We start from the raw sequence: 26,661 nt of genomic DNA on the forward strand, positions 1-26,661 counted from the left end.
TAACCCCTTATAAAATTTTGCAAAAATGGCCAAAAAATCAATTTCTTCCTGACATACCTAGAAAGATTCCCCTGTTGATGCTGATCAAGAATATATATACTTTATAGGGTCGGAAACGTCTCCTTCACTGCGTTGCAAACTTCTGACTGAAATTATAATACCCTGCAAGGGTATAATAAGCTTTCTTAAGCCGCGAACTACAGATTTCCATATTTTAAATGCAACCGTTAAAACGGCTTATCGATAACAGCAAGTGTCGCTGTATCGCAGCCCTGCCTATCGGCTGAAGTCGCTTAGCCATGCAGCCCTGGCAGAAATAATTTTAGAATCTCTTTCTTATTTGTAAATTCTTTACCTAGTGTCCGACCGAGTAATCTCGTATTAATCCATGTCCGGGCCGAATTTAGCGGGTGAAGTGGCCGGGGAAGAGTAGCCTCACCAACCTTGAGTTAGTTAGTAGCACCGAATACCCTCAGCTGGCGGCGACGACGGCGCTCAGCCATCGATTTTTATTCGAAGCGAATGTTGCGGAATTTCCCACTCAACTTTCCAACGCGAGTGTAAGAGAGCTCTGAAGCGAAAACAGCGACAACGGCGGCACTTGTCACAACGCAATGAAGGACGGTGGACACATAACGCTCACGCTTTCGCCCGGATCGGGATCGACATCGGGATTGGTGGGCGATGAGCGGGGCAGAAAGAGTCTGCGGCGGGTGAGTAGCAGGAGGCTGCTCCGTAGTAAACTCCCATTCTCATGCAATGTTTTCGTCGCGGCTTAGGCTTGGAATCAGCTGCCGCGTTGTCAGCGCAATCTCATCATTCTGGGTATTACGGCCTTGTGCGTCACGGCGGTGCTCTGCCTGAGCGGCGATCAGTTGACAGCCACCAGCCACCAGGATGAGGATCCCAAGACGGCTCCCTATCATCTGCGTCTGCAGAATCCCCACCACCATCCACCAATGCCGGAGAAGGACCAACCCGAAGCCCTAACGGAGGCGGCGCTTCCTGCTCCCGAAGATAAGCGACAGCCCCACCCGGAGGCGTTGAGCGATAAGGTAAGTGGCGGCGGACTACTTAATTGATAAGTGCTTAATTGACAGCACTCAAGGCGCGGGCTCATTAAGATAGCCCACGGTATCAGCCTATTATTATTGGGGACTTGATTTACAAGCAGCTGGGCGCACTTCCAGTGAAATCAATCGCTATCAATGATACCAATCAATTTTCCAGTTTAATGACATCGTGGCCTACGGTGATGCAAACTCTGCCGAGAATGTGGTTCGATTGCCGGAGACAGTGGCCGCACAGGGACCGCCGCAAGCCGTGGCCGTGCCCCCGCCAGAGAATAACAAGGAGCAGGACATCGGTGGGATCGACATACTTAATAATGTGGAAGAGCCCATCGATCAGCAGCAGCAGCAGCAGCTACACCTAAGCGAACGCGAACTGCTCGATCAGGCCATCCAGAGTCCGCTGAAGCTGGGCGGTGTCAGCTTCAAGGAGCATCTGCGCAGGATTCAACCGCTGCTGGCCAAGGCCCAGCACTTCCACGGAGCAACCAATGAGCGGCAATCGGCGGTGGTGGCGGCCTTTAAGCACTCCTGGGCGGGATACAAGAAGTACGCCTGGGGACATGACAATCTGAAGCCCATCTCGCAATACTCGCATGAGTGGTTTGGCCTTGGTCTGACCATTGTGGACTCTTTGGACACCATGTACATTATGGGTTTGGATGATGGTGAGTTGGCTTTACTCCCCTAATGAATGTAGGTTGAAGTAATCCCTCTTTGACAAAACCAATGATACGTTTACGCTGAGCGGTCAACCATGTTGGTATCATACGTTGGTGTGGTTGTTATTGTTTTTATTTATAAATCCATTTGTTTTTTCAATCGATCATAGCATTGTTGTTGTTTTAGCTGCTTTATAATTCATTAAGCTTACTTAAGCCGTATCGCCACAACAACAACAAATATGAAAAGTGGGTGGTTTAGAACTGAAATAACTATACCCCGCACAATCGAAGGGTTAGAATGTTTTAATTCTATTTCTACATTCCCTGTTTACTTGCAGAATTCAAAGAGGCTCGCGACTGGATAGACCATTCACTGCGCTTCGACACTAAGCGTGATGTTAATCTTTTCGAGGTGACCATACGAGTTCTGGGCGGCTTGCTGTCTGCCTATCATCTCAGCGGGGACACAATGTTTCTCGCCAAGGCATCAGAGTTGGGCAACCGCTTGTTGCCCGCCTTCCTGTCGCCGTCTAGCATTCCCTATTCGGACGTAAATCTCGGCGATCTTTCGGCACACGCGCCCAAATGGTCACCGGACAGTTCCACCAGCGAAGTCACCACCATTCAGCTAGAGTTCCGTGACCTGAGTCGCTCCACAAACATTTCCATTTACGAACAGGTAAAAGGGAGTTTATAAATGTAAAGTACTATATACTATTAAGTGATATTTAAACCTTTAAGGTTGCCCACAAAGTGAACGAGAAGGTACATGAACTGGAAAAGAATCATGGCCTTGTGCCCATATTCATCAATGCAAACACGGGGACCTTCCGTAACTATGCCACGATTTCACTGGGCGCACGAGGGGACTCTTACTATGAGTATTTGCTCAAGCAATGGGTTCAGACTGGCCGCCGGGATAACGATAAGTGAGTATTGTGGTTACTATATGATTAAAATTAATTAATAAACTCGTGTTCTTTATGTTCAGCCTTATCTTGGATTACATGCAGGCCATTGATGGCGTGCTCACCGAGCTAATGCGTCGCACTCCGCGGGAGCATTGGGTTTATATTGGCGAGCTGATCAATGGCAAAGATTTCAAGCCGAAAATGGACCATCTGACGTGCTACTTGCCGGGAACTCTGCTCCTGGGACACCAGAACGGTATGCCGGACTCGCACTTGATCTTGGCCAGGGACTTGATGGATACTTGCTATCAGACTTACATTATGAATCCCACACACTTGGCCGCAGAGATTTCGTACTTTGCACTCACGGATAAGGACGAACAGGACATCTATGTAAAGCCTAACGATGCACACAACCTGCTGCGGCCAGAGTTCGTGGAGAGTCTGTACTATTTCTACGCGTTGACCGGAAATCGCACATACCAGGACATGGGTTGGACCATATTCCAGGCATTCGAGACACACGCCAAGGTGAATGCTGGCTATACGTCACTGGGAAATGTAAAGAACACGCAGAGCACGCGCCTGCGCGATCTGATGGAGAGCTTCTGGCTGAGCGAGACCTTGAAGTACTTTTACCTGCTGTTCAGCGATGACCGCAAGGAGATCGATCTGGAACAGTGGGTCTTCAATTCGGAGGGCCATCCACTGCCTGTGTATCCGCTCAAGACTTAATTAGGAAACTAATTGGAGGGCAGCGCAACTTAGTTGCGTCAGCGTAGCGAACTAATTGGAAACTCGAATGGAGGGAGGTGGCGCATTTAGGCTGCAATAATCTCGTACTCGTACTCGTACTCGTACTCTAGCGCAAATGCCAAATACTATGCTAAGCTTAGGGTTAGGCCGAGCTCACACACAGTTGGTGGCCAATTGAAGGAAGCAGTGTCCCATGCTGGGATGGGTCCATTCAGATTAAGGGGGGGAGATGCATATAGATAACGAAATAGTATATGTTTTTAACTATTAACTGCATTTGGAATAATTGTTATATTTCGAAAAACAAAAATCCAAATTTGTTATTTTTTTCAAATAATTAAATTTTTTTCTTTTTTAAATGTCGGACGTAGGCGTCATTTTTGTAATTGTTCTCCTAACGTCGAAATCCTTAAAAAAAATAGATAACTTCCTAAATGGTATAAAATTCGAGATGAGTTATTTTACGAAAACAAAATTTCGTTTATATGTGAATCTCTCCCCCTCTCAAAGCGAAACAAAATTCAAAATCAATTTTAATATGTCTCCTTTGAACAATGTAAATGATATGATATTTTAACTAAATGCAATATAGCGATTTAGATGTGTTTTTAATATCAGCCGCGATCGATTGTATCTATATTCTTTGTACTGATATCTGTTATTTTGTAATAATTTATTTCCTACTATATAAGCACCTCGATATTGGGCCATTGCTGATCCCTCTCAGCCAGAAGGTTTTAACTTGGTAATCTCCCTAGTAGTTCAATGTGTGTATGTATTTACTTTAGCCAGAAGTTAGGAGCACAAAGTCAATTTGTGTGTGTAAACTAAACAGTACGAATCTCAGCCAACAAAGGCTTCATTCAAACCCAGAAAAAAAAAACATTAGGAAAAACAGCCGATATAATAAAATGCGAGAGTTTTCTTAAAATTTGATGGAATTATCTCTTTATTTGCCTAAGAACATTTCTCTTTACCCAGTACAAAAACGCGAATGCATAATAATCTTTTATTGCATTTCTCATTTTATTTAGTTTCCGGTTTTAGTTGGGCTTTCTTTCGGTTTCGTTTTCGTTTTGTTGCGTTTCAGTGAGATTTTCATATTGAATCCTTTGTTTCGTTTTGTTTCCTTTTAATGTACTTAATGTTTATGACGACTATGAAATGGATGGGCTTAATAAACTATCAAATATTAAAGTTTTCTTTTGTTTCCTTTGCTTTGCTCGCTGTCTCTCTCTCCCTATGCTGATGATGTTTTGTTTTTGTTTTTAATTAAAACTCACAAAATGTTTGCTTAAAAATCTTTAGTTTTCTCTTTAGGTTCAATTACAATTAGACACATTTTTAGCTGAACAATTGAAATGACAAGGACACACCACTGCCCTTTGCTTTGCTGTTGGAAAGGGCTTTTGAGTTGAAATACACAACTTGAAACGATTCACATTCGATTAATCTATCAATAGATTTAAATTTATTCAGTTTTTGGGTTTGGAGTTTGCCAACTTAAATTATGCTATTACATATACAATTTTTACACGAAAGTTATTTGTCTTTGAAGTAATAACTAGAAGAGAAATTCAAGATCATGCAACTCATAGTCGAGGGGGCAAGTGGCAGGTGGCAGGTGGGGTTTGGGTTCGGGTTCGGGGTTGGGCAGGTTCGGGGGTCATGGATGGTGGTGGTTAAACGAAGCACATCTTAAAATATGATACCTCTCGAAGTTCTCTTACAGACTACACACGTAATACAAGCAATCCAATGTCCAATGGTAGTACGTATCCGTAGTATGCAGAAGTGTGTTAGTGGTGGCATTAAAGTAGTTAGTTAGTATTGTAATTGGTATGTAATTGAGGCTTACTGAGTGAGTGTTGTGGGTTTCTTCGTTTTAGACTTTTTAATCGTATTTATTATGTATGTTTGTTTGTTTTTGTTTACAAGCTAGTCAGACATCTATATATTTAAAACGTGGCACAAATCACAAGTCAGAGATTTGTCGCAAGATCAAGGATACAATTGATACGATTCGTTAATTTGTGTGTTATCTGTGGCTAATCCTCACCTCGCCTGCTACCTCCTATCTTTGCTTCTCGTTTCAATCAATCAGTTGTTGTTGTTGTTGTTGTTATTGTTAAGTGTATAAGATATTACATTAGATTCAATAATTTATATAAATGTTTAAACTAAATTGGCTAAAATGGTGATTTTTTTGAACTGCTTTTGGTTTGCTTCGTAGTTTGCCATATGTAGTTGGTACACTTGTTGTTAATCCCTAAGATCTTTGCATTTGACACCCGTAGCTATGCCTATGCCGAAATATTCTCCCTTTACTTTCTCGTATTGAGCACGTCGTCCATAGTTTGTTTTGTCTGTAATATCAGAAGCAGTCGTACGTAAAGCGCTGGAAATCATATCTAGTATATCTCCTCCTCCCCGCGTTAAAAATGCTTAGCTATACATATATATATTATTTATAATTGTTGCATGCTCACTAACTATTTACAAAACTCGGATGCAACTTAATGCATTAATAAATATACAATTCCATATATTTTTTATCTGGGATGCAGCTACATAAATTGCTCTGTCTGATATTTCTCTTCCTCCTCCTCCTCCTCCAACGACAACGACAAAATTGGCAACGGGATTTTGAATTGTTTCTCAGAAATTGCTTCATGTTCATCATGCTTGTGTGTAAACTTAATTATGAATTATACAACCAATTCGTTTTACTTTCCTCTCCTTCATTTCAGTGGCTTTTCTTACGTACTTTTCTTTGTCTTCGTCTTCGTCTTGGTTCCATCATTTAAATAATTGTCTAGGGGGCCTGCTTCTCTACGTTATTACTTTACTTAGGTTCCGATTACTGAGAAGCATTTAATGCTATTTTCGTCGTTTAGTTTTCAATTCACATCAATTGCTTTCTTGGCTTTATTTTGGGTCTCTGTCTCCCCTCTGAACGCGTTTTCTTCGCTCTTCTTTAAGTAATTCGTCGTAGTTGTGAGGAAACTCGTTAAAATATTGTACAAAACACATTGGACTAAAGTATATGTCGGCGAGTTGGTTGCTAAGTGCAAATTTGGAAAGCTTGTTGCTATGGCAACAGAGTTATTCGGCATGCTCAGGTATTGGTAGCCCTGTAGGTGTCGCTGGCGCGCAGGCGCAATGACAGTTGAGTCGGTAACAGGAGTGTTACTGAGTGAGGTCTGTTCGTCTGTCGCAACAATAGGAGAGAATGAGAGAGACAGCTTGAGATTGTCTAGGAATGACATCTGAGTGAAAAGTAAGAAAAGGTGAAAGGGCCACAGGAAAAGTGGCGTGATGACAGATTCGATTTGACTGCGCAGGCGAACAGAACTCGCTGGCTCGACTACGGTTAAATTAAATAACGGATATCTCCGACATCAGAAGTGGGATTCACCATAGCCTCGCGGGCATTCTGATAAAGTGATTTTCGGTCGATATTAAATTCAGTGGCGCATCGAAGGCTTGCGCAGCCGCGTGGTGCGAGACACCGGAGTCGTGATAGGCAGTCAAATGCACTGGTCGCGTGTTGAGCCGGACGGTTGCAAGTGTCATCAGTGTCGGCCAGAAAATTTGGGGAAGAATGGAAGACAACAACAACAGCACACTGGCGGAACTGCGGCTGAAGTGCGGAGAGCTGGAGTGACGCACTTCAGGCGTGATAACGGTGGTCACATTGCATCTGTGTGCACGAGATGGGTATCAGCGGCTGCGAGCGGCAGCATCAGCTGCATGTAGAAGCGAGTTGATTTGTGTGATTCAACAGTGACAGTATCGGGTGAGCCCTTTCCAATTATTCTTTGATTTGGGAGCTGAATTGGCTAAAAGATGGGAATAGAGATGTGTTTGATTGCAGTGTTGTTTGCACATCTGCCTTCCCATTGGCGAGCCCTGTGCTACGATAGGTTGTGCTTAGACTATCGGAAGCAATATTCGAAAATGGTTTCGGACAGTGGCCTTTGCCGCTTATGTCAGACCCTGTGAAGGAAAAATGTTTCTGTTGAAAAATAATTAATTTAAAAAAATTACGAGTTGCCGTCTGTTTGGTCTGCCGTGCCGTTTGGTTTGAAGAGTGCATCTTCTACCTTCATCATGCAATTGTTAAGGCGTTTGGAATTTATCATGATTATTTGCGATAGTTTACATAGATGCATGTTAATCATGGCAAACTCGGAAGAAAAGGCTTTCCGAAGGCTGAAGGTTGTATTAAATGTGTTGACTGTACCAGAGTTGCCATTTAACGTTACCAAATGTGGGTTTCTTGAACCTACTACGCAGTATCTGAGCTATGAGGTGTGCGGTGGAGAAATCAGACCCAATTCCTAGAAAATCCTTACGTTAAAGGTCCGTCCTTTTAATCGGTGCAATTAAGAGACCGTCGTAAGACCATTTATTGAATTGGTGCCTTATTTTCAAAAACGTGTGCCTCGATTTTCTCAGATCATGAGACAGATTCTTCGGCTTCAAGTATCTTTAAGTGAAATGACGATATTCAGAAATTGGAACGAACGTTTTTAATATTATTACAAATGAGCCTGTAATCGTTATTTGTGGGTTCGAAACATCTGATCAAATTTGAAACAGATATAAGCTCTTGTGGATATGGTCCAATGCTAATACACCTAATTAATGGAGACCCTTATGTTGGTGGATATATTGGTAGAACTATGTGTCTTGTGGAGTCCAAGTAGCCTTTGTATGAATTGGAAATATTGGTTGGCGTGCAATTATTCTGACATTTTTGGCATTGTTTGCTCAGATGAGAGTTTGTAGTCTATACTTATTGCAGATGTAATCATTTCTAAACAAAAAAAAAAAATTAACTGAAGTGCATCATAGAGTAGAGGAAGAGAAAGCGCAAGGCAATTGTGGAATTCTTTTTGTGTCCAGAATTCACATGACTGATTTAACTCCGATAAATAAAAATAAATTGACAGAAAAACGTCTGAACTTAGAATGGAAATCTCAAATGACCGACTGATCAACTTCAGGATTCAGGATTTATTGGTATAGTTTATAAACAACTAAAAATAATTGAAATTAACTTGAGTTACGAAGAGGGATTTTAAAGAATACAGAGAGGTGTGAGGCAATGTTATCTGCCAGTAGTGTCCCTTAAATTTTGTTGGATAGTTATTAATCAAGGTTATAAATCCGTTATGTGTTTGGATTGGAAAAAATAGACTCAGCAATATTTATCAGAATTGTTGGAAATGACTAAGTTTAAAGATTGTTGAAAATTGTATCATGTGTAAAGTTGTAAAGTAGTCATCTGGCTGGATACCAGGACCGCAGAGGTGATGGGAAGATGCTCTTGGCGGGGTGCAACTTGCGGCGAACTGCACAGTTAGTAGTGCAACCAATGCAAGCCCTTAAGAGATGCCAATCGGACCCACCCTTTGGGCTTGATACCACCACATGACACAGAGAAAAGTATAAAGAAAGAGAAATTTAAAGTTACGTTATGCCGGTTCGGTAAAATTATGGAAGTAAGAGCACAATTTTGTTAAGGCAAGATTAACTTAAAATGGATAAATTGGAAATTGAAATTGTTACGAATGAGAGAGAGGAGAAAGAAAGAGATAAAGAAATGAAGATGGAAATCGGTACATTTTAAAATCCTTAACAAGCAAAAGAACTTATAAGTATGCGCATGAGTTTTTGAGGGCATTGCCAAATAGACAAATAAGCAATCACGTTGATTGATAAAGATTTAGACGACTCAAGTGGAGATGCGTCTGATTCCCATGTGGGGAATGATGATATGGATGGCACGGTTGATGCCTTGGAATCCCAAGAGGGGATATAAAGACCGCACCATAACAGAAGGAATTGTTATGGCGGGGGTCAGTGGAGACCGCACCATAACAGAAGGAATTGTTATGGCGGGGGTCAGTGGAGACCGCACCATAACAGAAGGAATTGTTATGGCGGGGGTCAGTGGAGACCGCACCATAACAGAAGGAATTGTTATGGCGGGGGTCAGTGGAGACCGCACCATAACAGAAGGAATTGTTATGGCGGGGGTCAGTATGTGGGTGTAAAAGGAAATACACCAGTTGATAAAGCTATGTAATTAGAGAAGTCTGAATTGTAAATTATGATTAAAATGAAGATGTAATTTGTTATGTTATCATGAAACCAAGATGCTTATTTTGTCTAAATGCCTCAATACTTATGTTTAGAAAATTAATGAAATGTTTGTTGACAATAAAATGTAACGAGTACCGAAATTTTAGAATACTGTGATTTAAAGTTAACACACGAGGACGTGTGATTTGTCAGGAAGGCCGTGTCGGATCACATGAAACGGGGCCTACTTTATTCCTATGGTCAGAATATGTGAAGCGGAGCCTTTTGAAATACGAAAAGAGCTTGTACTCTATGGTTTCGAAAGGTTATCCTGCCAAACTAACATTTGAAGACACTAGAAGTGTAAGCGAGAGATCGCCGACTGAGGCACTCGTTGGTGGAATCATTTATAAGGCTGTGAGGGTCCAGAGAGACCGTGACGCAAGAGGTGCGTGTGAGCGTTGCAAAGTGTGCAGCAAGAGCCTGTATAAATTGATGAAGAGATGTTGAGTAAGAGTTGTGGTACGAGCAGAGAAAGAAGATACAGATTTGGTACGAGAAGAGAATGAAGTGGCGAGAAGAAATAAAAGTAAAGCTTATTTGACATGAATAAAACAGATAAAATGAAATGTTAAGTTGAGACCAAAGAGAGAAAAAAGAGAGAATGATAAATGACAGTTATGTTTAGAGCTATTAGAAGACACGTCACGCGAGGACGCGTGAATTGTCAGGATGGCCGTGTCGGCGAGTTGGTTGCTAAGTGCAAATTTGGAAAGCTTGTTGCTATGGCAACAGAGTTATTCGGCATGCTCAGGTATTGGTAGCCCTGTAGGTGTCGCTGGCGCGCAGGCGCAATGACAGTTGAGTCGGTAACAGGAGTGTTACTGAGTGAGGTCTGTTCGTCTGTCGCAACAATAGGAGAGAATGAGAGAGACAGCTTGAGATTGTCTAGGAATGACATCTGAGTGAAAAGTAAGAAAAGGTGAAAGGGCCACAGGAAAAGTGGCGTGATGACAGATTCGATTTGACTGCGCAGGCGAACAGAACTCGCTGGCTCGACTACGGTTAAATTAAATAACGGATATCTCCGACATATACAAAACAAATGGGAGTTAAACAATTTATGCTACGATTTAAACTTAGGTCTAGGCTCGGAAGGGGGACAAACAATAACTAAAACGAGCTCTCGCTCTCTCTTTATACAATCGGGAAGTCACCGCTGCTATCTAACGCTCTTCATAAGGTCGTGGCATTAAACTCTAGTATCAGACTGTTCGAGGATGCATTTTCCGCTGCCGTGGCTGGCGGGGCTCCAAGTCAGGAGGTCATGATCGATTTCACAGGATCGTCCAGACCACCGCCGGCCACGCAACTGAAGTCGTTCAGCTGTCCCAGATGCTGCGCCTGGGTCTGCTGCGCCATGCTACTATGGCTGTGGCTGTGGTGGTGGTGCTGCAGGTGCGTCTGCTGGTGGTGGCCCTGCTGCATCTGCATCTGATGCTGCTGTTGCTGGTGATGGTGGTGTTCTAGCAAAATGCTGCTACTGTTGTTGTCCGCCACACCGCCGACAGATCCACCGCCACCACTGATCAGGCAATCGTTCATTTCCTCGCCCAGCTGCCGGCGTCGCTGATGATGCACTTGCTCCTGCTGGCAGCTTGGCAGATTGGCGGCGGCCTGCCGCTGATCGTCCAGCATGCTGTCGCCCAGAATCGAGCCCAAGGAGAACTGCAGCGAGTCGCCGCTGTTCTGCAGGTTGAGGATGCTGTCAATGGCGCTGGCCACATGACGACTGATGTCGTCGTCATACTCCCCGCCACCGGACACCACTGCAGCAACTCCGCCCATGTGGCCCACATGCATCTGCTGCTGCTGTTGCTGGTGTTGCATCTGCTGCTGCTGCTGCATATTGTGTTGGAAGTGCTGCTGCTGCTGCTGCTGTGTGTCCATCATGTTGGTGTAGGCAAAGCCATGTTGCTGCTGCTGCTGCTGTTGCTCCATCAACATCTGCGGGAAGCCAGTGGGCAGCATGTCCGTTGCATCCAAGAGTCCGTGTTGCGGCACTTGGACGTGCTGCTGCTGCTGCGAGGACATGGGGGAGGACGAGGAGGACGAAGAGGCTGTGCACAGCCGCTTGCTGCTGCTGTTGTCATCCTCCATATCGCTGCCGGACCCCATTAGTTGGCTGTCCCAGCTCCGCTTCCGCGAATCGCCGCCGCCATTCACCAGCTCACCGCCGTTGCTCGTGCCACTGGACAGGAAATCGCTGTAGTGCGCCTCCATGCTCTGCATCCAACGGGGATTGTTGTTGCAGTTGAGTTCGATGTGATGTTGCTGCTGCTGCTGTGGTGCTGGCTGGGTTGTTGCCGCATATTGCTGCTGTGGCGGCGCCTGTTGCTGCATGAATGTGGCATCAGGCACCCACATGCCCAACTTGCTCTTGTGATTAACCACCGGCGATTTTGAATCGCCAAAGATCTCGTCCAGGTTGGACTCAATGTCGTGGGCATCGCTGCTGCTCTTCACATCCAAATGCACGGGCGACTCGCCAAACATGGCCTCCAGGCGCGTCTCCACCGACTTTTGCACATCGGAATCGCTGCTAAAGAACTCACTGATGGCCGGATGCTGGTTTTGGTTTTGTTGCTCCGCATCCATCACCACTGGTGGCTGCTCGCGCTGTCCGCTGCAGGAGGAGTTGTTATTTTTCGCACAGCTACTGCTGTTGCTGCTGCTGCTGCTGGTGCTGCTCTGGTTGCTCTTGTCAATGCAGCCGTTGGGAAACAGATCTGCCATGTGGTTACTGCTGTTGCTCATCATGTTGTTGTTGTGGTTGGAGCTGGAGTTGTCCAGAAAGTGGGGGTGCTGTTGATGATGCTGTGGCTGCTGTGGGAGGTGTGGCTGGTTGCCGGTAAGCTGCTGCTGCTGCATGGACTCATTATTCATCAGATTGAGCTCCTTTTGCAGACAATACCAGCCATCATCTTGATCCACAGGATCTACTAATCCATTGCCCTTGATATGTTGTTGTTGTGGTTCTTCAAAGCTATTCTCACTATTCTTGGTGACCGCCGCCGTTTTACTTTCCACCTTCTTCATAATAAAGCTGGTGGTAAGCTCGGACTCTATGTCAAAGTTGTCATAGTCCTTCTTGATGTATCTGGCAGCATCCTTGTCCTGGCCGCCTTCGCTCTTAACCGGCTGCTCTTCATTTGCTTGGCTACTTTCCTCCAGCTTGACACACGATTGCTGCTGCTGCGTTGGCTTGTTGAAGGCCTTGTTGACATCAGCACTGTTTTTAAGCAAATCAAACTTGTCTACAATGGCCTCTGCCTCTGGTTCCAGCTTCACCAACTCATCCTTGATTTTTGAGTCTGTTTGAAGATCAACACTTTCGCTACACTTATGGTCCTCCTCCTCCTCCTCCTTCTTCAGCTGTTGCTGCTCCAGTTCCAGCTCCTTCTCAGCTGTACGAATATCATTGATCTCACCCTTTAGATCGTCTATCATCAGATGCTGCATCTGCAATAGCTCCGAAGTGCGATGGGGCAGCTGGGATTTATAAAAAGAGTTATAGATATTAAAATTCTCTTTCAAATTGTATAAAGTACTCACAGTTGACTCTTGCATGAGTATCTCCTGGAATTTGCCATTCAGCTGACGGAACTTGTCCTGGAATCCCAATGCCGTGGCCTCAAACTCCTCATCCTCGTCCGAGGGCAGCTCCACATCGTTTTCGTGCATGCAATGGTACCTAAGATGAGGAGTTGGATAAGTATAAGGTGTGATTTAAAAGAGTCTCAATCCTTACCTTATCAGCCTCTTCACCGCCTCATCTTTGGTGCGGAAAGGCTTCACATAGTCCGGCTTCAGGCAACTCTCCTGATCGACCTCCAGTTGGCGAACGAATCTGCGAAGGAACTAGAATTAGTATCTCTGTACGTGCATTGCTAGGCAATTCGCAATCCAGTGTTGGCCGCTTCATCTTGAAACCGGCATTGGTTCAACCAACTACTCACAAGGAGAGGCGTGCAATTTTGGGTTTCTGCGTGGGCATTTCGTCCAGTTTGCTTGGCAGACTGTAGAGGGGCAGGCTTGGCATTATAGTTGGCAGCGATGGGACTAGGCTGCCCAATCCTCCTCCTCCTCCTCCTGGTAGTGGCACAGGTGGCAGGATCGGCGTAAGTTGCTGCTGTATCGGTGGCGCCTGCTGGTGTTGTTGATGCTGTTGCTGCTGCTGCTGCTGTTGTTGCTGGGGCTGCAGCGGCGGAATGGGCAGCATGGTGTTTCCTTGCATGGTGAGCGGAGGTGCATTGCTGCTACTGCTACTGCTGATGCTGCTGTTTAGCAGATTTGTGGAGCTGGCAAAAATCAGTGGTGGCGGTCCATTCTTGCTCAGCACTGGTTGCTGAGCTTGTTGCTGCTGCTGTTGTTGCTGGACCACGGGCAGCATATTTATTTTTTGTGGCAACATATTGAGGCTTCCATTAGACTGCTGCTGCTGCTGCTGGTTCTGTTGCATCTGCTGATTGTTGGCTTTATTTCGGCTTACTGTCTCTTTGGGTTTTATTTGCAGTTGCGGTGGCAGTTGCTGCTCCTGCTGTTGTGCTTTTGGTTGCTGTGCCAGCTTCTGCTTGGTGGCCGCCTGTTGTTGCTGCTGCTGTTGGTGCTGCATGGGATAAATGTGAATTCTTTGGGTTATATTCGCAGCAGCTCCTGTGGAGCTTCCTCCTGCTACTGCCGTGGAGGACGAGTGATTGTTAGGCTGCACCACATTGGCAGGAAGGACAGTAGACTTTAGTGGCTCAGCAAGTGCCGCCTGCTGCAGTTGTTGCTGCTGCTGTTGTAGTTGCTGTTGCTGCTGCTGTTTTTGCTGTTGCTGCTGCTGTATTGGCTGCGACATAAGGGTGAAGCCACCACTACCATTTGCTGTGGGCAGCATGCCCTCGGGTGTGGGCACCTCCTTGCCGGAGGCCAAGATCCTGTGCTGCTCGGCAAAGAGTCGCTGCAGTGCCAGATTGATCTCCACATCGGTCATAGGTTTGTTGTAGGCTGCAATTGTGGCCGGATCGATTTCCTGTGCCACCACGGGCACGAAGGTGGCCTTGTTTTGAAGCTTGATTGTGAGGAACTGGATCTGCATTTGCACCTGCTTGAACACCTGTTGCATCTGCGGCGTCAGCTGGATGGTCTGCACCCGGGATACGGTGTTCGGCTGTGGCTGCTGCTTGGGTTGGCCCTGAAGCTGCTGCTGCTGCTGGGGCTGCAACTGCAACTGCTGCTGCTGCAGTTGTTGCGACGGCAGTTGCAGTTGACTGACAACGGAAGCCACTGTGGGCGACGACGCTATTGGTGCCGCCGATGTGGCCACTGTTGTGGTGGTCAGACTGAAGCTCGTCCTCTGCTGTTGCTGCTGCTGCTGCTGCAGTATCGCTGCCGAGGGCTGCTGCTGTTGCTGCTGCATGGGCACTGTCACACCCACCAGCTTGGTGCCACTCGTCGTCTGAAAAGGCTGGATGCTGCAGCTCATCGTGGTCGTGGTGGTGGTCGTCGTCTGGCTGCTGATCATCTGCTTTCCGCTGGCCACATTCGGCTGCACAATCTGCACGGGATTGTTGTTGGGCTTCTGCGACAGCGGATCTAGCTTGGGCATTGGCTTCACCACGCCCGCGTTCTTTAGGTTGGCCAAATCCGAGGTAAGCGTTGCCTTGGGCTTTCTCACCGGCTTCTTCTTAACCACTCCTGCTCCTCCTCCACCGCTTCCACTGGGTGCCGCCTTGGCCGGCTCTAGTTTGGCCTTGCTTTGATCTATAATTGGCGCGACATTGGCCACCTGCTTGGTCACCGTGGTGGTTGTGGACGTGGTGCTGCTGGTGGTAGTGGTCAGCGTACTGCTGGCCGTGGTGGTAATGGCCAATCCATTCGTGATCGGCTGAATGGGATGCACAATCTGTTGTTGGGGAGGCTGTGGGCGCAATGGAAGCGACAGGGTCAGAGAGCTGGAACCGGAGATCGCCGCCTGCTGCTGCTGAGCGGGCAAGGGATTCACATCGTTGAAGTGGAGCTGTCCCAGCTGCAGACACTGCGCCAGCTGCTGGGCATTGATCCCGGCCGGAGCGATGAGCAGACGCTCCGTGGGTCCTATCGAGGCTGCCGTCTGCCCCGCACTCATGGCCGTGATCTGATTAGTCACACTGTTCAGGCAGAACAACTGCTGCGTGGTGGGATCAATGGGTGGCAGGGCAATGTAACGCTGCTGGCCATTGTTGGCCAGCTGGGGAGCAGGCGCAGGAGCAGGTGAGGGCACTGGGACGGAGATGGTGGCCGGTTGGGTCACGGGCTGCAGCATTGGTTGCTGTTGCTGCTGCTGAATGAGAACCTGCGAGTTGAGAGGCAGTGGCGGAAAGGAGACAACCTCGTTAGGCTTGGCAGGCAGCGCGGCCGGTGGCTTCATGGTCGTCGTCGTCGTCGACGTCGTTCCACTGGTCATTCCCAGCATGCTGCTGCTGACCGGATGAGTTCCTCCTTGGCCCGATAATTTCCTATTGTTGGTCACTGAATAAAAAAGTGGGAGTGAGTTTTGTAACGATTCCAGAGTTCCATTTCTTAATCCCTTACCTTTGACTTCAATCTTGGGAGTTGCTGAAACCTTGGGCAGCGTCTGGGCCTGTGGCTGCTGCTGAACTATTGCCTGTGGCTGAGGGATCTGGATAACCTGTTGCTGCGCCAGCTGTTTGCTGGGATCCACACGCGTCGGCTCATTGATGATGGTCACATTGGGCAGGGCGCCCTTGAGCAGAGCCTGCAAGATGAGCTGCGACTGGTGATCCTGCGGATTGTTCGGATCGTGGCGCAGTATCAGTCTCTCGCACTGCTCCGACACGGTCAGCGTTAGACTGCCGGTGAGCTGCGGCACCAGAGCGGCCGCCGAGGCGGGAGATCCCACTGAAACCGAGACATTGGCGGGCATTCCGGTTAGCTGCGGCGGCAGTATCGTTGCTCCACCAGCAGTCAGAGTTGGCGTGGATGTGGGCGTGGCCACTGGCGGTGGCGGCGGTGGAGGGGTGGCCTGTGGTATGGCTACCAGTTGCATTTGCCTGCCATCGCCGGATAGCTTCAGTCCGGCGCTTGAATCCGTGCTGATCGTCGGGGCCACTGATGGCGTTGCAGGCTGGAATACAAGTTGTGTGGATTGTTGGCTGGCAGTGGATGCATGACCTCCTCCTCCGGGTGCTGGTGTTCCTCCCATTACTGTGGCTCCAGGCGGCAGGATCGGCATGATCTGAATCTTATTCTCCACGGCACTGCTCACCGGCAAGGAGGACGAGGGATGGTGATTTGGAACCTGCGAGATCTGAATGTTGCCAATCTGACTCGGCACGGCCGTTGGAGTGCCGTGGCTGAGCATTAGCGTGGGATTGCTGCTGCTGCTACTGCTGCTCGTCGTTACAGGCGTAGGCGTGGGCGTGGCCGACGGCGTTGTTAGGGTGATGGTGTTGACTGTGGTGGGCATGCTAATGCTGATGCTGCTGTTCAGGCTCGTGATGGTGGTGGTGGTGCCGCTGTTGCTGGAGGAGATCATGGTGCTGACGGTGCTGGTTAGCTCCGGTTTTTTTGTGTTCCTTCGGACCGCTGGCTTTCTTCTGGGCTTCACAGCTGCCGTGGTGGTGGCCACCGGATTGGATTGGTTGACAGCCGGGGCAGGGGAAATAATGGGCGTCGGCGTCACCTGCGGCTGCTGTTGCTGCTGCAACGTCATGCTGGGCAGGCTAATGTTGATGGTGGGCGTGGCAGAGCTTGCCTTGGCCGCCGCTGCAGCGGCTGCTGCTGCCTGCTGGGCAAGATGCTGCTGCGCCTGCTTCTGTATCTCCTCAGCCGTGGGCAAGCGCGGCGTGGAGAGACCGAACGGCGGCACCGCTGCCTCCGCGCTGGGATCAATCTTGATGAGGATATTTGGTATTTCGGTGGCTGATTCGCTTCCCGTCGTCGGCTGGTGCTGAGTCTGCGGGGCAGGAATGGTCAGGGTAAAGGGCAGGCCATCGCTGCCGTTTTGGTTCGGTATGGAGATCATGATGTCGCCGCTGCTACTGCCCGTTGCCGTTCCGCTGGGGGTTGCCTGGGCTTGCGCCGGGGGCTCTGGCTCTGCTGGATGGGTTTCCAGGCCCATTCCGTAATCCTCATCGTCGTCGTCGTCACCCGTGATGCCGCAGAACTTCATCACATCGCCGAGATCCAGCTTGCCGTTGCTGCTCCGCTGGATGTGCGTCGGTGGCGGCGATGGTGACTTGGAACGTATTGTAACCAGCGGTTGAGCGGGCGCGGCAGCTATAGCTATCTTCTGCGGCGTGCAAGCACCACTGACCTCCATGGGAGCCACAGTGGGTGTTGTAGCTGGCGCCGCTGCTGCTACCGTTTGCTTTTTCCTTCGCGGCTTGGGCTTCTTTTTGGGCTCTGCCGCCTGGACTGATTGCTGGGCCTGCTGCACCTGGGATTGGGTTTGCTGCAGCTGATGCTGCAGCTGCTGGATCTGCGCCTGCTGCTGTTGTTGCTGCTGCTGCTGCAGCTGGATCGTGGCCATCGCCGCCTGCTGGTGCTGCTGCATCATGGGCACCGGCGTGGACTGGCGTAGCGGCTCGGGGGTAACGGCCAGTGGGACATGGGCCGGCGAGGATTGGGTGAAGAGCTCCGTCGCCGTACTGGTAGCCCCTGAGCTGTTCGCTCCTGGTGCCTGAGGCGTCTGAAAGGCGGTGGCTATCTGCTGGATGTGAGCTCCGTTCAGCTGGTTTAGGTTGATGGTGGCTCCGCCCAGACTCTGCTGCAGATGGGCTGGCAGTTGGGATATGGTTGTAAGACCGTTGGGCATCTGGATTTGGGCTGCCGCCGCCGCCAACTGTAGGTTCTGCAGCTGGGCAGCAACGCTCTGGCCAAGGAGCTGGGTGTTCAGTGTGGCCGTCGTGGCAAACGGCTGAGATCGTGGCGCCTGCGCCTGAGCCTGGGCCTGAGCCAGTGCCGCATGGAGACCCGTTAGCTGCGTGCCCGTCTTGATGGCGCTCTGGAACTGGCCCGAGGCAGTTTGCTGAATGAGGTTCGCCTGCGACGACACAATGAAGGTGGGCGCGGCAGCCAGCTGCATGGTCGCTCCATTTGTGCCCACTATCCGCAGCAGTTGCTGCTGCGCCGGCTGCGTCTGCAGTTGAGGCTGTCCTCTGGCATTCTGCTGGATAACTAGCGAAGGCGCCGCCGTCAGCTGGGGCGTAGGCGGGCGCAGGATGAGCTGCACGCCCTGTGGATTCTGCTGCACCAAAACGGGCATCTGATTGAGCAGCAACTGCTGTGGCTGGCCGGTGGTGGCTGGCAACAGAATCTGCTGTTGCTGGGTGGGATTGGTGGTTTGCTGCGACGTCTGCGAGATCTGTGCCCCTCCTCCGACAGCTTGGGAGCCCTTCTTCTGCTGCTGCTGCTGGAGCTCCGGCTTGGGCAGGATTTGTTGCGGGGCCTTGCCATTCTTGCCGGTGGTGAGTCCAGCATTGCTTACGAACCGATGTGCCTGCTGCTGCTGCTGCTGCTGGAGGGGCTGTGGCGGGTGCTGTTGCTGCTGCTGCTGGATCGGATGGTGCTGTTGCTGCTGCTGTGGCTGACTGGTGGCTATGAGCTGGCCCTGCGGTCCCTGGATGAACTGGAAGACCTGCTGGGCCCCCTGCTGTTGCTGCTGCGGCTGCTGTGAGATGGTAAACTGCTGGGGCAGCATTTGCACGGGCTGTGGCTGCGGTGTTGGCGGTTTAATCGCAGCCGCTGTTATGGCGCCGCTGGGACTTGGGATGGGGCTGTCCGCTATCAGAGGACTGCTGCTCTGATAGTGCTGGAACTGCTGCTGTTGCTGCTGAGCCTTCTGACCCTTCGCCGGGCCCTTGGAGCCGCTGCTGACCACACTTCCGGTCGTAGCGAACGAGGTGGGCGTGCTGATGGCGGTGGCATTGAGCTGTCCATAGCCTCCGCCGCCGGCTGCCACCGCTGTCGCGCTGCTGATCGAGGTGGGTGCAACGGCGCTGCTACTGAAGATCTGGTGGCCCAACTGTTGCTGCACCTGCTGCTGCTGCTGTGTGGCCCGTTTTGTGCCCTTCTGCAACGTAAAATCAAAATTTTATTTTTTAAATTTATAATTTTATTTATATTTATTAAAGGCTGTCCAAGACCCTTACCTTATTGAGCTGGATGTTGTTGGATCCCACAAGCGTGGCATTCAGCTCGTTTCCAATGGCATTGCTGTGCAGGGCAACACCTACTCCCAGTCCCGAACTGCTACCGGCTCCGAGTGATCCCGTTAACCCGGCTCCAGCTCCAGCTCCGGCGGCGGTGGCAATGAGGCCACCACTGGTCACGCCGATGACCGTCGTGGCAGCGGCCGGTGACTGGGAGGGGCTCGGCTGGAAAACGACGGTTCCAGCGTTGGGGCTGCCATTGGTGAACTGGTGGATGGACTGTCTCCTGCCAGGCGTCGCCGCCTTGCGCTCCTGAAAAGGATAAATATATTTAATGCTTTAATGGTTTGAAATCGATCATAACTGCATTAATTTCAGTTCTGTAATATTGAACCTGTTAATGCTGATCAATAATATATATGATTTATAGGGTCGGAAATGACTCTTTCATTGCGTTGCAAGGTTCTGACTAAAGTTATATGTAGTATCCTGAATCTGAGTTTAAAAACTTATTTAGAAACAAAATATTTGCTTCCCTTTAACTACATTTTTTACTTTCATAATCAACTTCACAAAATCTTAAGCTCTCAACATGAATTAGATTTCTGTGAGTATTTTTTTTCACACTTTTCGCAAAGAGATCAACTTACGTGTTCTTGGGGATTGCTGTTGGCGTTTACTTGACTGCCACCGGCTACGAGCACCACATCCTGTGGGAACGGCGATAGCGAGGGCGATGGCTGCAGACGAGGGCTAGCTGAGATCGATGGCGATGGACTGGGCGTCAGAAACGGACCCGGAGGAGACAATATTCCTGGAAACAAAACGTAGTGAAATTAATATTTGCTTACCAAAAATCGGGCGCACAGTTGACCCAAATAAATATGGACGGAAAGTGTGAGTGTAAGTGTGCAGTGTGTGTTTTTGCGTTCATATCTGGAGCTGCAATCGTTTTTTGGTACGTGACCAAAGTGGCAACTGTCCTCGGGTCGCCCCAAGTATCCAAGTATCTCGCAGACAGACACAAGCAGGCAGCAGCAGCGACGCATCTCCCATAATTGTCCGCCATTTCACAGAGTTGTTTACTCTGCCAAGGGGCCTGCCCAGCCACTCTTCTTCCTGCCCCCCTTCTTACACTTTTTGCTCCCTTTGTGCATACAAAAGCGAGAGGCAACTTAGCACATTTTCAAACACCAGCTGAGAGCCCCCACTTAGCCGCTAACACACACAGTGAGTGAGGCGGAGATACAATTTGGTTTTGGGCCAGAAACAGAAACAGAACCAGTTTCATTCGAGTTCTTTGCACTTTTTGCTCATCTTGAGGAGTTCTCTTCACGGCTATTGTTTGGCTTTCAGAGGAGCAGGGGCGTTGCACATGGTCCCAAAAATATTTCCAATTATCTGGAGGAGCAGTTAATTCAATTGGGTTATCACAAAAGGTGTGTAGTGTGCTTGCTTAGAAAAAAGAGTTAATCCATCAGATAAGCACATTTGCATTTATTAAATTAATTCTTTGGTCCAGAGCTCTTTCAACATATGGTTCAATAATTCGTTACTCTGTCCAAGTAAATTGAATTAAGGCCCAGCATTAAGGGAGGGGATGGTGTGATGGCAACTATTCTGAGGAATAATTTGCATATATTGCCGCAGCTGAAGAGCGAGAAGAATGGCGGTGGGCACCAGAAGGAGTAAAAGCTACATAAAAAGAGGGCTAAAAGGATGTGGGGGCCAGCAGCAGATGCAAGTGAAGAGAGCACAAAATAAAGAACGAAAGGGAATATAATACGTAAATGGTGGTCTTACAAGTTCAAGTACATTTCGATAATACCCTTATGTGTGATTTTTACAAGACTGACCATTAAAAAAGTATTGTTATCTGAAATCATGACACCACAGCAATATTGTAATTGTAAAGAATTGACGTTTTTTTCCAGACCAATAGCAAAAGCAATGCATTTTCCCGTGTTTCCTTTTAAAGAGTATAATAGAGGCAAGGGATAAGCGAACATAAGCATGCATCAAATCGACATCGTCGTCTCCTTGTTTCTCATTGCAACGAAAAATGGATGAGATGGAGGCCATGGAGGCGGGATGCGATGTGTTTCGGAGTCTTTTGCCATCGCAGCATCATTATCGACAGCAAAACTAAATGCAAAAGTATTCAGCAAGCGCCCTCTTGCCGGCAGTTGCTCCTACTTCTCCTTTGACTGCCTCCCGCTGGCATTCAATCCTCGTCACAAGGTGGCCAGAAGAAGGAGGAGTATGGATAGGAGTTGGAAGAGAAGGTTGAGGAAAGATTGTGTTCGCCGTGATATATTCCTGGCAACGAGAAATGTGAATCTGCTGCCTTTTGTACGCTGCCGCAGGTTGCCTTGGCAATGTTTGTTTGCAGCCAGCAAAGGATTCGGTGGGATGAGCAGATGGGACGCCAGTCAAAATCAAAAGCAACAGCTCCACCAGCTTATGTGTGGAGGACATATGCATACATATAAATGGTAGGCTGTGGGATTGTGGATAAGGATATGTTCAATTTGATTTGCCTTTGACGCTTTTGTCGTCGCATTTCCATTTCAATTACGTAATTAGATAATATGTTGGCGATGGATTCTAAAGCATTAATTGCAAGGCAAAATCTTATTATACAAACAATTATAATCATCTAGAAAGCGTAAGCTTCTACTGCACTAGAATGAACTTAATATTCTTTTATATGGAATAACTCGTTTCCTTAAGTATGTATATCAATTATTGCCAGGCTTTTTGAAGTTCGCCAGCCTGCTGATAACCTGAAAAAACTTCTTAATGCTCCTAGCATCCTGAATTGAAAGTTTCAAAGAGCAATTATCGAATGAATTAATAAGAAGCGGTCGCAGACCAGCATTAAATTAGTTTATATATTATTTATAGCACCCAAAAGCTTTATAATTAGAGTGGCTGCCTTTGCCTAAAAGTATCCAACGATTGACGGCGATATCTTTGACACGACAACTCCCTTCTTCCACAGTCTTTAATTAAACAGTTAGCAGCTGAGTGAGCGAGACGACAACGACGGCGACGGAGACAGAGCCGCCTTGGTAATTTCACACAAAGGCAACCACAAACGCAACTAACAGAAGCGGAGGACAACGACGAGTGGGTGGTGGCCAGGAAAAAAGAGGGAAAATTGGGTGGCTGTAGAAAAAAAAAAAAATTGAAAGAGAAACTAAAGGATAAATTGACAAGCAGACACGAATACACACACACACAGAGATACTCCAAACTTTTCGCCCGTCGAACCACAGATGAGCGCACTTTTGGCTGCCGCCTGACATGGCGAAAATGGTTTGTGTGGATGCATGGATGGATGCTGGATAGATAGATAGATGGCAGCTGGGTGCCGCATGAGGATGCGGATAGGAATGGGGCTGTGGGACCGCCTGTTGGTAGCCGAATGCCTGGCGGCCATTTGCTTGAGTGTCTGGGCGCAAAACAGAGGCAGCAATGGCAACAGCAACATCCACGGTCTGAAAACGTTCCTTTGGAGGAATCGTTCACTGAGCGAAAAGTATTCAATATAAAATTTATATTTACAGGAAAAAACCTTTAACCTCTAAAATAGACTTACACTTTGAAACTTTGACTCTGCATTTACTTATTATACCCTTGCAGGGTATTATAATTTCAGTCAGAAGTTTGCAACGCAGTGAAGGAGACGTTTCCGACCCTATAAAGTATATATATTCTTGATCAGCATCAACAGCCGAGTCGATCTAGCCATGTCCGTCTGTCCGTCTGTCCGTCTGTCCGTTTCTACGCAAACTAGTCCCTCAGTTTTAAAGCTATCTGAATGAAACTTGGCATATAGTCTTCTATATACTCTCACTGCTATATATGTCGGAATGGGCCGGATCGGACGACTATATCATATAGCTGCCATACAAATGTTCGATAAATTTTTGGAAAAAAAATTATAACTTGGCTGTTTTTCAATATTATTCCACCATTTTTGGGATGAAGCCTTTTTTTATTATTCCAGAATTTTGGTAAAAATTTTATGAAAATCTGACCACTATATCCTATAGCTGCCATAGGAACGATCGGGAAATTAATCGAAAAAAATTATAACTTCGTTGTTTTTCAACGTATTTTCATCTACTTTGACACATGAGCTTCTGGTATTATTTCAAAATTTTGGTATAAATTTTATGAAAATCGGACGACTATATCTTATAGCTGCCATAGGAACGATAGGGAAAGTAATAGAAAAAATTATAACTTCGTTGTTTTTTAACGTATTTTCATCTACGAGATATGAGCTTTAATTATTATTATAGATATTTGGTATAAATTTTATAAAAATCGGACAACTATATCTTATAGCTGTCATAGAAGCGATCGGTAAATGTATAAAATATATAAAGCTGGGAATGTAAAACTGTAACTGTTAAACTGTAAACATAATAAGTATAGGTAAAATTTAATGAAACTCTGTTTAGTGTCTGTTTTCGGCATTATAATTTATAATATAAATATGAAAACCAATCTGCAAGGGTATACAAACTTCGGCGTGCCGAAGTTAGCTTCCTTTCTTGTTTATATTTCTTTTTCTACTTATTTTATTTTTAATAATATAATAGTTTTCGAAGTTTTCCCAGTGTTTCTCCTTGTCTAAGCCGCGTTATATTTTACATTTCGTGCCAGGACTGAGGCAGAACCAAGCGGCAGTTGGTCGCGAGTCGTCGCGAGATGAATCCTATTTACAAGGCACAATTCTGACTGAGTGCACACACACACACACACACACACACTCATAGTTCTACAAAAAGCGAGGAAAGGGAGAAGGGGCGTAGAAAAGAGCCTTAAAAAGAGGGCGGGGCAGGGGGCAGCTTGTCAAAGTCAGTAGAATTTGAGTGAACGACAGACGTAGGAACTGCAACGCAGCAACGTAGAAGAAAAACCAAGTGGAGGAGGAAGGCAGTCGAAGCCTGGAAAAATGTGAACTGAAGCAAAGGTAGTGGCAAAGTGTTTTTCCTTTTTTTCCACTCTGTGAGGGAGAAATATTTTCTAGTACGCCATGGAAGGTAATTCGGGTTGTTAAGCTGCTTTTGCAGCCGTCAATTGTAACATGGAATCCGGTAGACAGCCAGATTTAATTGATTAAAATGTAATGGTATGGAAAGGCAGTCATTATCAGGAAGGTTTACAATATCAACATTCCCTAAATCGATTTCTAGTTAAGTTATTGTTCATTTTTAGAAGTGATAGATACCTGAAATTCCCAGGTAAGAACTTGGTGGCATGATAGTATAAAATGTTTGAAACTAGATCTAATATTAAAATACTTTCTGACATTCAGAAATTCTATCAAACTTGAAGCTCCATAAAATATAAAAGTTAAAGAGAATTATTTGTGTACATTAATACTTGGAAAATCCATTAATCACATTATACTGATTTCTCAAGAATTCATAGAGAATATTGTTGAATAAGCATAATCTGATTTCTTAATAATTTATGAGCAAAAAATGTTGATTTGCATGAAATTCGTTTTGGGAAAGTTTGAATTCTAGCGATAAATATACGTACACATATAAACATTTATTGCACAAGATTTTTCCTATTTTATTTTAACTTCTTTTCTTATCAAATTAATGCATTTTAATTCATATTAAGTAGTTAAATTGTAGATAATATGGTTAAAACATTTGTATTGTATTATGATTTTCTCTGAAGACAAGAAAAAATGCCTAATTGATTGGGGAGTTATTTAGCACAGCACACACACACATACACAACATAATCCGTTTCATCCGAGCATAAATCACATTCGAAACAAGAACTTGCAAATGAAAATGAGTCGCATTGAGAAACTTTTGCCAAATCATGCGTTAATGGGATTTATAAACATTATAACCACCGAGCAAAGTCACCAGACCACGAGGAGCACTCAGGCTGCCTCCCTTCCCGACGACGACATCATTCTATGTTTTTCGCTCCAGTAAATTTCATTTGCCGAGCTGGAGCGAAAAAAAATGTATATTTATATGCGAGACTAGGAGTCTGGAAGTGGAACTGAAACTGGTATGAAGATGGGACACTCTGGAGAGCTCCCAGGAACAGGAGGCTGGAGGAAGCCTTATGCTTTCGCATATTTTATGTGGCGGTAAATGTGTGTGTGTGTGTATCTGTGGCCCTGCTCCTTTGTTGTTTCATTTATTCGGTTGACTGGCATGACCTCAGGATGGCGACTCCTTTCCACCTAAAGTCTCCCACCCTTTTTACCGCCTCATTCCACAACAACAATTGCTAAGTAGGAGCTGCAGCATCAAGCGGCGCCGTGGCATCGTCGGTTTGGAAATTTTCATCCTGCGACTATTTTTTGCAATCGCTGTTCTTCATATTTTACTCTTTACAGGACATAATGGCTTCAGTCAGCAGTTCAACTTGCACAGCAGGACACTCTTCTTAATCGCATTGGGAATGTGCATTACCGACTAGCCTTACGTTAATGAAAGAGGTCTTATTATTAATGGATCCCTGCCATTCTTATGTATTCAATTTCTGTATTGTTATGTCAATTATTATTTCATATCCTGAGAGTGGTATTTTCAAAACAATAAAATATCCCCAAATATATTGTAGAAATTCAAAAAAGGTTTTTTATATTGTTTCGTATGTCTTTTAGGAGAGTATCTGACCTAGCGGCCTTTAAGCCAATTGCTTTTCCATATTCTTGTTGTTGATTTTGCTTGTAGATCTACTTCTCCTTCTTTTCTTTTTCTGTGTTTGTTTCTGCTCCTGGTTCTACTGGTACCCCGGCACCTGACCCCTCGGCTCGTCCTATTGTCACAGTTTGCAACAATGGCAGACGTGCACGCGAATCGGACTCGAAAAAGGAGCCGAGCAAACGACTGCTGGAGCAGCAGAAGCATCATCATCACATCAATGTGGAGGAGAAGAAGCAGTAGCAAGCGGAGGTGGGTGGCTG

The 26,661-nt window shown here is 46.8% G+C and overlaps 2 protein-coding genes across 2 annotated transcripts in view; one reads left to right on the forward strand and one right to left on the reverse strand.

The window, feature by feature from the left end:
• The first annotated feature begins 300 nt into the window (after positions 1–300).
• Positions 301–4,338, forward strand: alpha-Man-Ib (alpha-Mannosidase class I b). Its single transcript, XM_017179996.3, has 6 exons — positions 301–713; positions 780–1,055; positions 1,231–1,738; positions 2,074–2,414; positions 2,477–2,664; positions 2,727–4,338. The coding sequence occupies exons 1-6, from the start codon at positions 615–617 to the stop codon at positions 3,379–3,381; spliced, it is 2,067 nt and encodes a 688-aa protein (XP_017035485.1). The 5' UTR covers positions 301–614; the 3' UTR covers positions 3,382–4,338.
• Positions 4,339–4,397: 59 nt separating this feature from the next.
• Positions 4,398–26,661, reverse strand: part of Bicra (BRD4 interacting chromatin remodeling complex associated protein) — a 55,472-nt gene continuing 33,208 nt past the window's right edge. Inside the window, exons 2-8 of the mRNA XM_041777109.2 lie at positions 20,345–20,508; positions 19,695–20,006; positions 16,114–19,615; positions 13,515–16,050; positions 13,307–13,405; positions 13,111–13,249; positions 4,398–13,047 (exon numbers count right to left, since the gene is read on the reverse strand). Coding sequence (XP_041633043.1) covers positions 10,813–13,047; positions 13,111–13,249; positions 13,307–13,405; positions 13,515–16,050; positions 16,114–19,615; positions 19,695–20,006; positions 20,345–20,508 — 8,987 coding nt within the window. The 3' untranslated portion in view covers positions 4,398–10,812. The remainder of the gene's footprint in view (positions 13,048–13,110; positions 13,250–13,306; positions 13,406–13,514; positions 16,051–16,113; positions 19,616–19,694; positions 20,007–20,344; positions 20,509–26,661) is intronic.

The sequence above is a fragment of the Drosophila kikkawai genome, chromosome 3R (genome assembly GCF_030179895.1).
Source record: "Drosophila kikkawai strain 14028-0561.14 chromosome 3R, DkikHiC1v2, whole genome shotgun sequence".
NCBI lineage: Eukaryota > Metazoa > Arthropoda > Insecta > Diptera > Drosophilidae > Drosophila > Drosophila kikkawai.